The following is a 13,944-nucleotide window of genomic DNA, read 5'->3' as shown; positions in this document are numbered from 1 at the left end:
TTGGTGACACAATGGTTAGGGAGCTGGTACTGACCTCTAGGGCTCATAGCCCGAGACCTGTAGAACCTGAAGGTTCAGTCTGAAATGTTTTTGTTTGGCATTATGCATTTTCATTTAATTGACAGCTCAGTTAAACAAACATGGAACCAGTTTCTCATGATCATACTTCAGGAGAAATAAAGAAACCATACTGTTATCCCCTGGTGAACAGACCCCAGAGGTCTTCTAGATCAGTGTTTTCCAACCTTTGGTCTCCACCTGTTTAGGGACTACAATTCCCATCATCCCTGACCACTGGATCTTGCTAGTTAGGGATGATGGGAGTTGTAGTCCAAAAACAGTTGGAGGCCAAAGGTTGGGAAACACTGTTCTAGATGATGAACAGCCAGCCTCCCTGCACTTACTTGAAGCCCAGGATTTTAAGGGCAGGCCCTAGGCCTGTAAACCGGCTGTAAACTGGGCTGCTCCTGGCTAGCTGTCATCAGTACCATTTGTCCCAGGTGCTGACTCTTCTTGGCACTGCTGCCTCAGTCTCCTTCCACTGCTACTGGCTTCAAATATTGTTGTCTGCCCTCTCTTGTCTAAACTCATTCAGCACGTGTATGATATAAATCAGCTGTCACTTTGTGAGACTATGATTTTCAGAAGTGAGCTAAAAAAATTCCCTAAAATTCAGAGGCATTTCTCAAGCTGCAAATATCCCTGATGCGGCAAGTCCCAGCCCAGGCCTTTCTGGTCCACTACAAAGCAGGATACATGGGATTTAAAGTCCAGCATGAACCATCAGGAGGGAAAGCCAAACCCTCCCCTTAAAGCCCCTTCTTTTAAAGCTGCCCTACATCCAGATTTTCCTGGACATTACTGGGACTTCAAAGGGGGAATTGACATTTGGTGGGAATTTCCAAAAGGCAGCGCTTTGTCTTGGACCTTAGACAAGTCAATCAAAAAAAAATCACAGGGTTTTTGGCATCAACAACTTTCAGTTTTTACCTTTTGAAATATGGCAGCCCTACCTTCTTTAAAGCATCTTCCTCCCACCAGATGGGACAAAAACAGCTAAAATAATAGGTTGTTAAGAGTGGCAGTCAAAAAGCCGAACTGGCAACCAAAGTGGTGTTGCTTAAATTGGATACTTTTTTGAGGTTTGCAGTTAGACAAGTGAGGCCATGTCCAAAGGTATGCACACAAGGGGTTGTTCTATTCAGCCGTTTCCTCTCTTGAAGCCCTTCAACCAGCAACAACATAACACAGATTGCCTTCTTGCACACATCTGGCTTCTCTTGAGCACGTTTAGCAAATATACCATCAAAGCAGCACTTTAGACCCATTCCTGGTGTGTGTAAGCAGGAAGGAAAAGTAGCTACAAAACTTACCCTGAGCTGTGCCAACAGCAGCCAAAGCCACTGCTGGGAGCAGCTTCCTAATTTGTTCTGAGGAAGTCCGAGTGGCCAGCATCATGTTTTGATACTGGCTGCTGCCAGGGGAGCGAGTGAAGGCCACCTTTGATATTGGCTCCTGCTTCAGAATTCTTGGGGGCTGGAGCAGCTCCACCTTCTGCCCACATGTCAACGCAGTCCGTGCAAACCGGATGCATTTTCTCAGGCGGTCTGAGGCAAACACATCTCAGCCTGTTTGTTACTAGGCCTGTTGCCAGACCCCATTTATTTCTTCAGCCGCAACACTAAGCACTCCACTCTAAATGTGTGGCAAATCTGTCAGTGGATTATCTCGTTTGTCCAGGACCGGCTCACCCACGGGGCATGGGGAGGCGATTGCCTCAGGGGCAGGATCCAGAGGGACAGCAGATCTTGATGTACCAGGGGTCAGCAAACTTTTTCAGGAGGGGGCCGGTCCACTGTCCCTCAGACCTTGTGGGGGGCCGGACTATATTTTGAAAAAAATATATGAATGCATTCCTATGCCCCACAAATAACCCAGAGATGCATTTTAAATAAAAGGACACACTCTACTCATGTAAAAACACACTGATTCCTGGACCATCCATGGGCGGAATTTAGAAGGTGATTGGGCCACATCCGGCCCCCGGGCCTTAGTTTGCCTACCCATGATGTAGATCTTTGATGCTCCCTTGTTCCTGTGTAGATCTTCACTCACCTCTTCTTCCCTGGTGAGGATGGAAGCGCCATTTTGTGGTTCGGTTCAGGTGCCAAAATATCTTGAATTTGCCTACTGACAGAACACAGAATTAGCTATTGGGATTTGTAATATGGAATTACCGTAGTTAATAAGCTTCCATCTGCATTTGACTAAAATCAGATACAGTTGCTATGTCTTGCTTTGTTGAGTTGCTTGAGTAAAGGACTAGGCATGCTCCAGACTTAGATGTCAATTCTGCAAGCTGGAGACAAATTTTGTCAAAGCAGTAGTCCATTTTAAGGGAGAACCAGCAATTGGTGGTAGTTATGTAGGTTTTATAGGTACCAAAAGTGGGGATTGGTGCAGAGAGAGTAGACAGGAGACGAAGATAGAAAATTATTTTATCAGAGCAACAAGGAAGAGGTTATCGTTGATACTACATAAAATGCTAGCCAGTATTGATCGGTTGATTTTAATCTCTTCACACAGGTTTTGTAAAGTTTGTTTCTGTTTCTGTTTCAGGGCATTTCTGGCAAAGATGGGTTACCGGTAAGTAACCTAGATATACGTATGTATGACACTATCCAAGTGCCCAGCATTTGTGTATATAAAACGTAGTGTTTCAGTTTAGTCCAGCATTTGGTTTCCAAGTCCTTCTGTCCAGATGCCCCCAGGAATCCTGTGAGCAGGACAAAGAAAACAAACCTTCCCCCTGTTCACTCCCCAGTAACAGAAAAAATCCAGAGAGAGGCTTTCCCTGAGCAGGGAGTTGCTATTGTTCATGTATAGCAGGCATCGATAAGACATATCCTCCATGAAATTTAACAGATCCCCTTTTAGAGCCACAACACATTATGATAGCAAATTATTTGAGTGGAAGCTAGGTATTTTCTCTCCCTTTCTTGCCAACAAAGTGTTCTGCTTTCACCGATATGAGTAAAATGTCAAGCATGCAGTTAGTTACTTATTTCAACAACGTATACCACTTAACCTGCTTCTTGGGAGAAAAGCAATGACAAACCTAGACAGCATCTTAAAAAGTAGAGACATCCCCTTGCCAACAAAGGTCCGTATAGTTAAAGCTATGGTTTTCCCAGTAGTGATGTATGGAAGTGAGAGCTGGACCATAAAGAAGGCTGATTGCCGAAGAATTGATGCTTTTGAATTATGGTGTTGGAGGAGACTCTTGAGAGTCCCATGGACTGCAAGAAGATCATACGCATCCATTCTTAAGGAAATCAGCCCTGAGTGCTCACTGGAAGGACAGATCCTGAAGCTGAGGCTCCAATACTTTGGCCACCTCATGAGAAGAGAAGACTCCCTGGAAAAGACCCTGATGTTGGGAAAGATGGAGGGCACAAGGAGAAGAGTATGACAGAGGATGAGATGGTTGGATGGTGTTCTTGAGTTTGATCAAACTGCGGGAGGCAGTGGAGGACAGAAGTGCCTGGCGTGCTCTGGTCCATGGGGTCACGAAGAGTCGGACACGACTAAACAACTAAACAACAACAACAACAATACCACTTAACACTGCAGCTTCCAAGCAGTGTACAATAAGATGAAACAGAAATCACTTAAAGCTATAAGATCAGAAAATGCTCCTGGTGGATGCGGGCCATGCATCTGAGTCAAGGGGGGGGGGGCACAAAGACCTTAGTGAGCAGGCAGAAATAAATGCAGGAGGCAGCCCTGGATCCAAGCCGTTAAGGGCCTTGTAAATTTGAACGTAGAGGTGTTTAGCTTTATCTGGATCATGCCCTTCCTTCTATAAGTAGCAACTGTGGATATAACTGCTCTGGAAATCCTTGCTTTTATTCTGATACTGTATTTTTCTTAATATTACAAATTTCACTGAAAATTTTTAAAACAATACTGTAATTCAAGATTTCCTATATAGATTATGCAAATGACATATACTATTGGTATGGTGTTGAATGGGCAAGAGTGTATATGTTGTATCTTGTTTTTTTATCAGAAGTTTGTACTTTGGAAATCCAAATTTTGTCCTCTAGGGGCCATGTTCAACTCCACCCTCTGACTCCTCACATGATGTCAGGAGTAAGGACCCCATGTTGGACCCCCTCAATCTTTTTTGAAAGCTGGTGCCATTTCTGCTGACACACGTCGTAGTGGGAGAGAACTTAGTTCTTGCATTTATTCCTTCTGCTGGCATAACTGCCACTTGACCCATCCTCTCCCAGAAGTGAGTTGGCCGGAAGAGGAGAAGGCAATTGGAATTTTTGAAGTTACACTACAGCTGCCTTGTAGAGAGGTTTCCTCCTCCTCAAAGAAAGGACGATAGTTATGAAAATCAAATAAATTAATAATATATGGAGGTTCTAAATACAGGCCAAGTATTCAGCACAACCATTTTTACGTGCAGAAGTACAAGATAAAGCAGTATTACTATTAATTGATGTGGGTATATCAAACAACAGGTGTTCTGAATCCTTCCACATGTTTTGGCAACTTTTCAAGCCTCCATTTAACCCATTTTTGCAAGATGTTTTTAGGAAATTATCTGGGCATATGTTTACAAGACCACTTCAACGTGCTCAATTTTGCATAAAAAATATCATTGACCTGCAGGTTGTTGCCATGATTCAAAAAGTCAATTCACCAGCATATTATTCCCAGGCATATGAGTTCCAGGAAATGTCCTCATTACACAGAACCTCCATCAGCTGTTCTGAACTGGGATCAGTGCTATTCATGATGGTGGTCCATGAACTGGAGCCTGTCAATGAGCTATTGGCTCCTGGTCCATATGACTCCACCACAGCCCAGGTTAGGTGGGATGCTTCAGGAACCAAATATGATTCCATTCCTTGGCACACTGAATGGTGAAGCAAGAGGAAGAGGATTGCTGGCGCACCACACTTACTTTAATTACAGCCTTTCAGTAAAGAATAATGCTAATGGAAAAGGGATGTTAATATACCTTCTCTTTTAGGGTAAACCAGGACTTCAGGGCTCTCCAGGGCTAAAGGGGGAACCTGGCCTTAAAGGAGAAAAGGTAGGCACTGTTTTGATTTTTTTTTAAAAAAAACCAGTGGTGTTTCATTGACATGAGAATCGTGGGTCATGTGAACTGATGCATCCTGTGAACTAATGTGGCTTCACCTATGACAGAAGCTTTTGGCAGAAGGCACACCCAGTTTCTTCCATGTAGGGAGTGATGGTCCTACACATGACTGCACATCTCCTAGGAAGTCACATGACATGCCGATGTTATGAGTGCATTTTAAAAGGCTTGTAGCAGCGTTACAGAAGCAAATTCAGTATGTAGCAATGGGCTTAAATGTCTACATGGTCTTTAACACAAGCAAGACATATAACCAGGGTTGAGTACCCAGGCAGTCAGCTGAACTCCAAGTACCTTGTCTACATTCTGAGACCACAACTTCTGAAATGGGTCCCATTTTATTGGACTACACCCTATTCTGCATACCTTCATGGAAGCTAAGGCAACTCTGGTCCAGCCAATTTTAGTCAGAATAAAACTGAACTTTCTGACAGTAAGAGCTCTTGGACAGTGGAATGGACTCCCTAAGCAGAGGTTGGATAGTCATCTATCAGGAATTCTTTAGTTGGGATTCCTGAATTGCAGGGGGTTGGACTAGATGACCCTTAAGAGTTCCTTCAACTCTACTACAATTCTATGAAAACGTATCACATACTTTTCATAGTGGGCCTTCAAGAGTTTACTTTATTTGCATAGTTAGAATATTTATATACCACTATTCACCAAAGTTCCATAACTGTTGAATTAAAATAACAACAAACGTACCATGAAAATGCAGTTCAGACTAGAGAAAAAAATCTAGTACGTCTGCTAAGTCTCATCTATGTTGGTGCTGCATACAGCTTCCCCAGGTGTACAAAGCTGAGAGGGGTCAGCTCCCCTCAGCTCATCCACCCAGTTCTCAGCAAGGCTCATGAGGTGGGTGTGCATTAAACAGACCATCTCCTAACTTAACGTGTGTTTTCCAAACCCCTCACAACTTCACCATATTTATTCTTGTTCTAGGGAGATGCTGGCATAGGACTACCAGGCCCCCCTGGGCTTCCAGGGCCTCCTGGGCCACCTGCTCCATCCATGGGATTTGTGAGTTTGAGTGCTTGTGCTTGTTATGTGGAACAGCTCCTCTGTTTGTTTGTCTCTCCAGCCTTATGTTGCATTGAGCTTCTGGTGGTGAAACGTCACACGAAACAGCCCACGTCTCAGAGAGGAGACAAGCTGAGAGGAGTCTGGAGGGAATAGGCACGGCCAAGCTGAGCGGGCAGAGAAACCTGGCTCAAAGTAAACGTGATGTGGAAGTTTGGTTTGGTTATTCATTTGCCTGCCTCATTCTCATGTAAAGCAGAGTGCAAAAGCATGCCTAAGTCCGACATCAAATGCCGGACGCACACAAACGCCACCCCACACCTTATCTCCCTACCCTCAGTTCAGGCACTCTTGTCCCCAGCCAGCCAGGGAGGCAGTGCCCAAAGTGAGAGAGCACTGCACTGGAGATGGTGGATTTTCATGTCAATATAAGACATGCAGCACTTGGAATTGTATGTGAGTGGGGCAGATTCATGAATGATTCTTTCCCCTCGGCACACACCCACACACCCCAGTCACCATGGCCCTCCATTCTTCCTCTTCGGCACACCTGTTTTCTCTGGGAAGAAAAATGCCTGAATGAAGGTGAAGCGAGGCAGGGAATGGCAGGGACAGCAGACAGGAACATCATTAGTCCACAGATCGAGGAGCAAATGTAGTCTGGTGTCATCTTAGCCTTCACGCTCCATGTGCCTCCTACAAGGGAGGTCCTTCTCTGTGGTTCACCCCCCAAGACAGACATGGAAAGTGGCTGTGAGAGAACAGGCCTTTTCGGTGGCTGCCCCTCGGCTGTGAAATGCTCTCTCCAGGGAAGTTTGCCGAGCACCTGCATTGTCAGCGCAAATATATTTTTGTTTCCCCAGGCAGTTGGCACTTCAAGCGAGTTGATTTTTGGTCTGTTCTTTGTGTTTATCTAATTTGGTTTTGGTTTTCCTTTTTAATAAGATTTTATTAAGTCCACACACAACCGACAACAGGCAATGACACTGCTGCAAGTTGTCACAGTGAGGCAGAGAGCAAGGTGCTCAGGTGTGGCTTACAGAGCTCCTGGTTTTAAGTTTTTGGCCCTTTATGAAGTTGAATCACAGCTCTATGTCCATCAACAGATTTATCCATCCTTTTCTGCCAGTGTCTTCTCTCTACAGGGTAATATTAGAGTTATCACCACTGAATTTCACCCAAAATTCCTGCTTGGGCAAAATCATCTGATGACTATTGAGAAAAGCCAAAGGAGTGAGTCTGGAAAAAATTCTCTGGCATGGAGTAAGAGTTAGGCAGCCTCCTAGTTTCACCTGAAATATAATTTGAGACAAATTAGAACATCCCCGCTCAGGGAACATGTCTGAGGAATTTTAAGGACTGTTGAAGAGAATTACTGGGATGTGGAGTTCACATCCCACCAACAATTTTCTAAAATTAATGTTGTTTGTTTCAGAGAAGAGTGGAAATGGAAGCCTCTGGCTCTGGTGACTCTGAGAGAGACATGGAATTTCCAAGGGTACGTAGGTTCTGATGGCTACTGCTAAATTGTAAAGGCTTTCCAAATCACAAAGTACCTTTAAAGATATAAGACACTAACATCACAATAAGAGAAAAACCTGTATGGTAGAGCCAGCGTGATGTAGTGGTTAAGAGTGGTAGACTCATAATCTGGTGAACCGGGTCTGCGTCCCCGCTCCTCCACATGCAGCTGAGACTCCTTAGGGTAGTGATAAAGCGGAATATCAAATCCAAACTCTTCTTCTTCTTCTTCTCTGTTGGGTCAAAATAACCATATTGATTCTATTGAATAGTGGGTAGACATGGCGGACGACACAGCGATTTCTCCAAAGCAGCTCTTTATTTTGTAAGCTGGAACAGAAAACTGAACAGCAAACAGCTCAGCCGGCCTGCTTTTATAGGCAGCCAGCTGTCAACATTGTAGCAACAACAACCCAGGGTTTCCCGCCTAAAATAACTGACGTGGATCTGAGTGAAAACTATCTATTATCCCCCTGCTGGCCCAGGGTGAGAACTTCAGTACATAACAGATTCGTATGCTGTCGGTGGGGTTTTGTCGTTGGGCTGTTTGTGTAATAAAGGGGAACCACACCAGAGTGAAGGTGTCCTCCTTCGAAAACCTTTTCCTGACAGCAGAGGGAACAGCAAGGGGATGGTATCCACAATATACAAAACACTGCTCCAGAATCCCATAAATCCCCTCACCTCAGTCAAAAAAACAATGGAAGCACGACATAGGCTATGAAATAAACCCTACCCAGTGGACTAAACTGTGGTCTAAACTAAGGTTACCAGATTTTTTTCAATGAATCTGGGGACACTTTTCAACTTCCTACTAAATAGATGGATTTTGTCAGGGGACTGATTTGTAAATCCGGGGACTGTCCCTGGGAAACAGGGACGTCTGGTAACCTTAGTCTAAACCTCCCTTTAAATGACACCTGAAATGACAGAGGAGCCTGAGAACTAATTGGTTCACTGTCACACCGATATCAGTTTGTTCTGGGGTGCGTAATTTTACAAAGTCCTGTGGACTCTTAACCTGAAAATTATACTCTGGGGATTCTGGATTTTTCTGAAAGTTTAACCATATTCAATGGCCTAGATTAAGAACATCCAGTGTATTCTTATAGCACTATAATTATAGCACTTATAGCACTATAATAAGGCATTTCACATCCATTGTCATTGTAGGAACTCTCTGAAGTAAACAAGTATTATTGTTCTTGTGCTGTGCTGTGTGAAGCTGAGAGACATCAGCTTCTCAGGGTGTCCCAGCGAGTCCATTGCTGAGGGAACAGGAGCAAAATCTTAATCTGAATATATCTGATTTATCTAGGGTGCCCCTGGACCTCCAGGTCCTCCAGGTCTACCGGGGGCTCCAGGACTGCCAGCACCAGATTCAAATGCAGGAATTCCTGGGTTGCCAGGAGAAAACGGGAAAGGTGGAGCCGCTGGGCATCCGGGTCCTCGTGTGAGTATTTGCTGGGCGAGAACTTTAGCTGCATATATTAGCAACGCTGCCCAAGATCAAATATTGATTAGCAGCATGGCAGCACTTAGTCCATCTTTCTCTACTTGCCATGCAAAGGATGGCACAGGTGTGACCATGGCAGTGCCGTCTTTCACCAGGTAAAGAGTAGGGCTGGGTGACATTTCAGTTTTAAATTAACCCAGCCTCTCTCTGCTGGCAGGTGGCAGCTCCTCTTCTTAACTTTAAAGTAGCTCCCCCCCCTTTTTTTTCTCAAGGAAACTGCAGAGAAACATGCCCCATAGTTGCTTCAAATGAAAAGAAAAGAAAAGACTGCTCTGGCCCCTTCCCTCTTTTCCCCATCTGCATGTGCTTCTTACTTGGTGTGTTTGTGTGTGTGCAGTTGTCTCTGTGCTCCTCATTTTCTCCTCCAGACCCTCTGCCTCACCTAGAACTCTTCTCAATTCTCCCCTTTCTTTCTCACACATTTGTTATTATTAATAACAAATTAATATATTAACATTAATATATTCTCCTTATATCTGTAATGTTATAGTGGAAGCATGCTATCACTGAAAACATTTTCTTTTTCTTTTTTTTAAAAAAGATATTTATTAAAGTTTTAAAGGTTATACAGAAAAAGAAAAAGAAATAACAAAAACAAAACACAAACACAAAAAATAACAGATATAAAAAAGACAAAATACAAAACTAAAAACTATTTAAAAACAAATAAAGTTTCGTTCCCTTATTTTCTTATAACTTACTTCCCCGACCTCCTCATACCTCCCCTTTCTGTATTCCAATTTCTAATTATTAATTCAGCAAATCCTCTCCCTTAATTTTCATTTAATTTTTACACTGAAAACATTTTCATATAATTAAATGCATCAAGTTTTCCTTGCAAAAATATTTATTTTCTTTAATCATTTTTTACTCTGTAAAATTTTATCCATTATTACTGGTTTGGCCTGCTTTATAAAAGAAATGCAAATTCCCCTGGCACTAAAAATCAAAATTTTGTCAGACCCATAAGTAGTAGCAGTTGCCAGGGCATTGCCACATTCACCTCTACATAGTTTGAGCCTTTTGTCAAACACCGTGATATATTGAAGTATTGCAATATTTAGCTGGTGATATATTGAAAACCAGATATCACCCAGCCCTAGTCAAGAGCTTCTCCATAGTCGTGCCTGCAGATGCCTTTAAGGAAAGATGAGATGGCCAGGGAAGCTGGAAGTGAGTTGAAACCTCATGCCAGCTTGGCCTGGTTGGGTTGTCTCACTGCAGATGGCCGTGGCTCCTTGCCCAGCCAGAGTTGGGCATCTCAGGATCAGGCCTGGTGGAGTCTCTCCATCAGGGGCTAGAGGCCCTATTCTGACAGGGCTTTTGGGGAAATCCTACAGCTGCTTCTAAAAGCCTTGCTACTTCCTCCACCAGGGCCAGGGCTGTTCCCCAAAAGCTTTGAACCAAAGAAGGCTCATAGGATGTCACACAAGAGGGCAGGAGGGAAGAAGGCTGTGTGCCAGTGCTCACCACAATGCTTGATTCATGCCTTTGGGCTTTTCCACATGCCCTCTGCTGCTGCTGCTGCTGCTGCTGCTGCTGCTGCTGCTTTTTATGACGGCTGTCCATTCCCAATTTTTAAATCAGCACACCATATTAGCCTTCAAAACTTTCTTTTCTGCAAACAATTTGTCTGTAAAATCAGAATTTATCACAGACGCAATCTGTGATTACTGGAGCATAGTTGGGTAATTTGAGTGAGATGATTTATTGCCTTATTGAAAAGAAGGCTTTTCAGAAGCTCCCTCTCTTCTAAACTGTGTATTTGGATTTAATTCCAGATATCTCAATGGTATTTAATAAAGTGCACTAAAGGGCCACAGGTTAAAGTATGTATAAGGTGGGGCTTCATCACTCGGGACTGCCAAGTAGCATTCAGTTTGCCCCCAAACCTGTCTTCTTAAGCACTTAAGTACCGAATTAGATGTTGAGGCATGGAATTGGGAAATAATTCTAAGAACAGATTTGCCAACGCAGCCCCTGTGCTGATCTCAGCCTTGTTGACTGGACAACTTTTTAATAGGAAGCGTGTCTGAAAATGCATGGGTAAAAACTGCCTTTAGCAACTGGAAATTTTCATCTTACTAAGAACTTGAAAGTTACAGGTGTTTTGTCTGATTGCAAAAGTTTGTGGGTGGAATTTGACTAGCAGGATGTGTGCTTAACACCTACAACTTCAGCCCTTTAATAATCAGTTACCTCCCATATATTGTCAGAAGTACACAGTAGTGTTTGAAGTATGGCACAAGATGTTTTGTTTTTAACCACCTACTTACACTGCCAACATGCTCAAAGGAGCAGGAAGAAAGTAGCATCAGCTCTCTTCCCTCATACAAACACAACACATCTTATGACTGCTGTTTCTGAAAATTTCCATGAAATGAGACTGTCTGCTCTGCGCATTTTGTTTCCCCATTTCCAGAACATAAGTTGTTCAACAGGGTTATCACCTGCAGTGATAAGAATCTCTTCAAGGAACTTAAAGCTGACCAATATCACACAGAAGAGGCAGCCTTTGTATGAAGTACAGGTGTCCAGCCAGATGCTTTCAAGCGAATCTAAGATCTGAGCTATGCATTATGTGAGCAGCCTATATCTTGGGCCATGTGTTGCACCAAACAGCTTAAAAGCAAAACATAAAATGTCAATTTTACGTGGAGAAATTGCAGGTGGGAGAAGCGTGGTGGATAGCTTCCCTTCCCCACAACTGGATTTCACTTAGCCAGGTTTCAGCATAAGCTGACTTAGTGGGGAGTACAACTGAAAGTGAGGAGATGTAAGGGTGGAGTTGTGGGTGAGAGACACAGTCGCCTCCTCTTCTGCCAGTTCTTTGCTGAAACACCTTCCTACATTCCACCTAAACATTAGGAAGAACTTCCTGACAGTAAGAGCTGTTCGACAGTGGAATTTGCTGCCAAGGAGTGTGGTGGAGTCTCCTTCTTTGGAGGTCTTTAAGCAGAGGCTTGACAACCATATGTCAGGAGTGCTCTGATGGTGTTTCCTGCTTGGCAGGGGGTTGGGCTCGATGGCCCTTGTGGTCTATTCCAACTCTATGATTCTATGGTTCTATGTTGCTTTTACAGCTGCTTGCTGCGACCTCTACTCTAAGACATGGGTCTGCCGCTGTAATTAGTTCTATCCTGAATTCATTCATCCGACTGCCAAGAAGTTGTTAATCATCTAGACATTCCAGACTCCTGTTAACTAATGAAGAGATTATAAAGATCATACTGAACATATGAGGGGTAGTCCTTTTTTTTTAAAAAAGTGTTATACTGTAAGTTGAAAAGCAGCCTTATAATTTGTGTCATTACAAATAGCTCACATTTGTGATTTTTCAGGGTCCCCCTGGTCGTCCCGGTCAAGATGGATTGGCTGGTTCTGCAGGAGCAAAGGGAGAAAAAGTAAGTTGCAAACGCAAGAGTTTGTTTTAGAGATGCTAACAAACACCCTGGGGAAGCAGCAGGTTTGGGAGGGATGACCTGGGTCAGTGGTTCCCAGTTGGTGGTCCGCGGATCCCGGGGGGGAGTGCACAAACCCACCCAGGGGGTCCGTGGCACCTTTCACAAAAGAAAAACTAGCATAGAGATATGAACATTTTAAAAAGTAGGGGGTCCATGGCTTGGCTTTTGAAAAAATAGGGGGTCCACTATGCTTAGCTAATGGGGAACCACTGACCTAGGCCATCCTCCATTTGGGGTGGAAGCTCAGTATTTAATAATTTGCTTTGCAGACACAGATACTTGATAATATGCCTGCTGTCAGTAGCACCATTCCAGTGTGACTAATAATAATAATACTGTAATAATAATAATAGGTTTTGATTGCTCAAAGTTTTAATCGTTGAAAATTCTTCTCACATTATATTTTGTTGTCAGCCTTACAACTACCATATATAAATGACTTTGATTTTATGAGCAACTTGCTTCAACCCCCCTCGTGACTTCATGGCGCAGGACAAGGGTGATCGTCAAATGAGAGACTTTCTGATTCACAGCTCTGTCCCATAGGAGGCAGATGCACACCATATAATTCAAGTGCATTCAACATACATTTAAAGCATATGATGTCCCCCCAAAGAATCTTGGGAACTGTAGTTCCCCCCAGACCTACAATTCCCAGTACCCTTAGCAAACTACAGTTTTCAAGATTCTTGGGGGGGGGGGTATAAAACAATGCAGCTACATACTATACTATACTATACTATACTATACTATACTATACTATACTATACTGAAGTGTTTATTTCTTTGGTAGTCCTTGAATCTTCTGCCACACTTGCCACCCCTTTCTGCCACACCGGTGTGGCGCATCACACCCTTTGAGAGCCACTGATCTAAGTAGGTAGTCCGCATGAAAGGCATGCACATCTAAACCAGAAGTATGGAGACAAAGAATAGGTCTTTTTCACAATCCTGCCATGAACTGTATGTTTAATAAGAGGTTAAATTATAAATCAAGTGCTCAGTGCAGACATATATTATAGATTAAGTACTCCACTCATACGTAAAACTGAATTATATCTGAGTTTAAATAGTATTCTGTTTATAGTACCCACATAAAGACTTTGAAAAGGTTATCTAAAAATGTGAATCTTTGCTTGCTTTCCCCCAGAGTGCATGATAAGGTTTAGTTTCTAATACATGACAGTGTACATACAAGCCCATCTCTAAGGTAATGTATGTATTTAAAAGGGGAATAC

The 13,944-nt window shown here is 43.3% G+C and overlaps 1 protein-coding gene across 2 annotated transcripts in view; it reads left to right on the top strand.

The window, feature by feature from the left end:
• Positions 1–13,944, top strand: part of COL15A1 (collagen type XV alpha 1 chain) — a 125,093-nt gene that overhangs the window by 57,323 nt on the left and 53,826 nt on the right. For both annotated transcript variants that reach the window (XM_083709051.1, XM_083709050.1), the window contains exons 9-14: positions 2,620–2,646; positions 5,051–5,113; positions 6,128–6,205; positions 7,641–7,703; positions 9,045–9,179; positions 12,584–12,646. In XM_083709051.1, coding sequence (XP_083565177.1) covers positions 2,620–2,646; positions 5,051–5,113; positions 6,128–6,205; positions 7,641–7,703; positions 9,045–9,179; positions 12,584–12,646 — 429 coding nt within the window. The remainder of the gene's footprint in view (positions 1–2,619; positions 2,647–5,050; positions 5,114–6,127; positions 6,206–7,640; positions 7,704–9,044; positions 9,180–12,583; positions 12,647–13,944) is intronic.

Source organism: Podarcis gaigeae (assembly GCF_964106915.1).
Source record: "Podarcis gaigeae genome assembly, chromosome: 13".
In the NCBI taxonomy this organism is placed as follows: domain Eukaryota; kingdom Metazoa; phylum Chordata; class Lepidosauria; order Squamata; family Lacertidae; genus Podarcis; species Podarcis gaigeae.
Note: the sequence above shows the minus strand (reverse complement) of the source record. Positions and strands in the feature narration are given on the sequence as shown.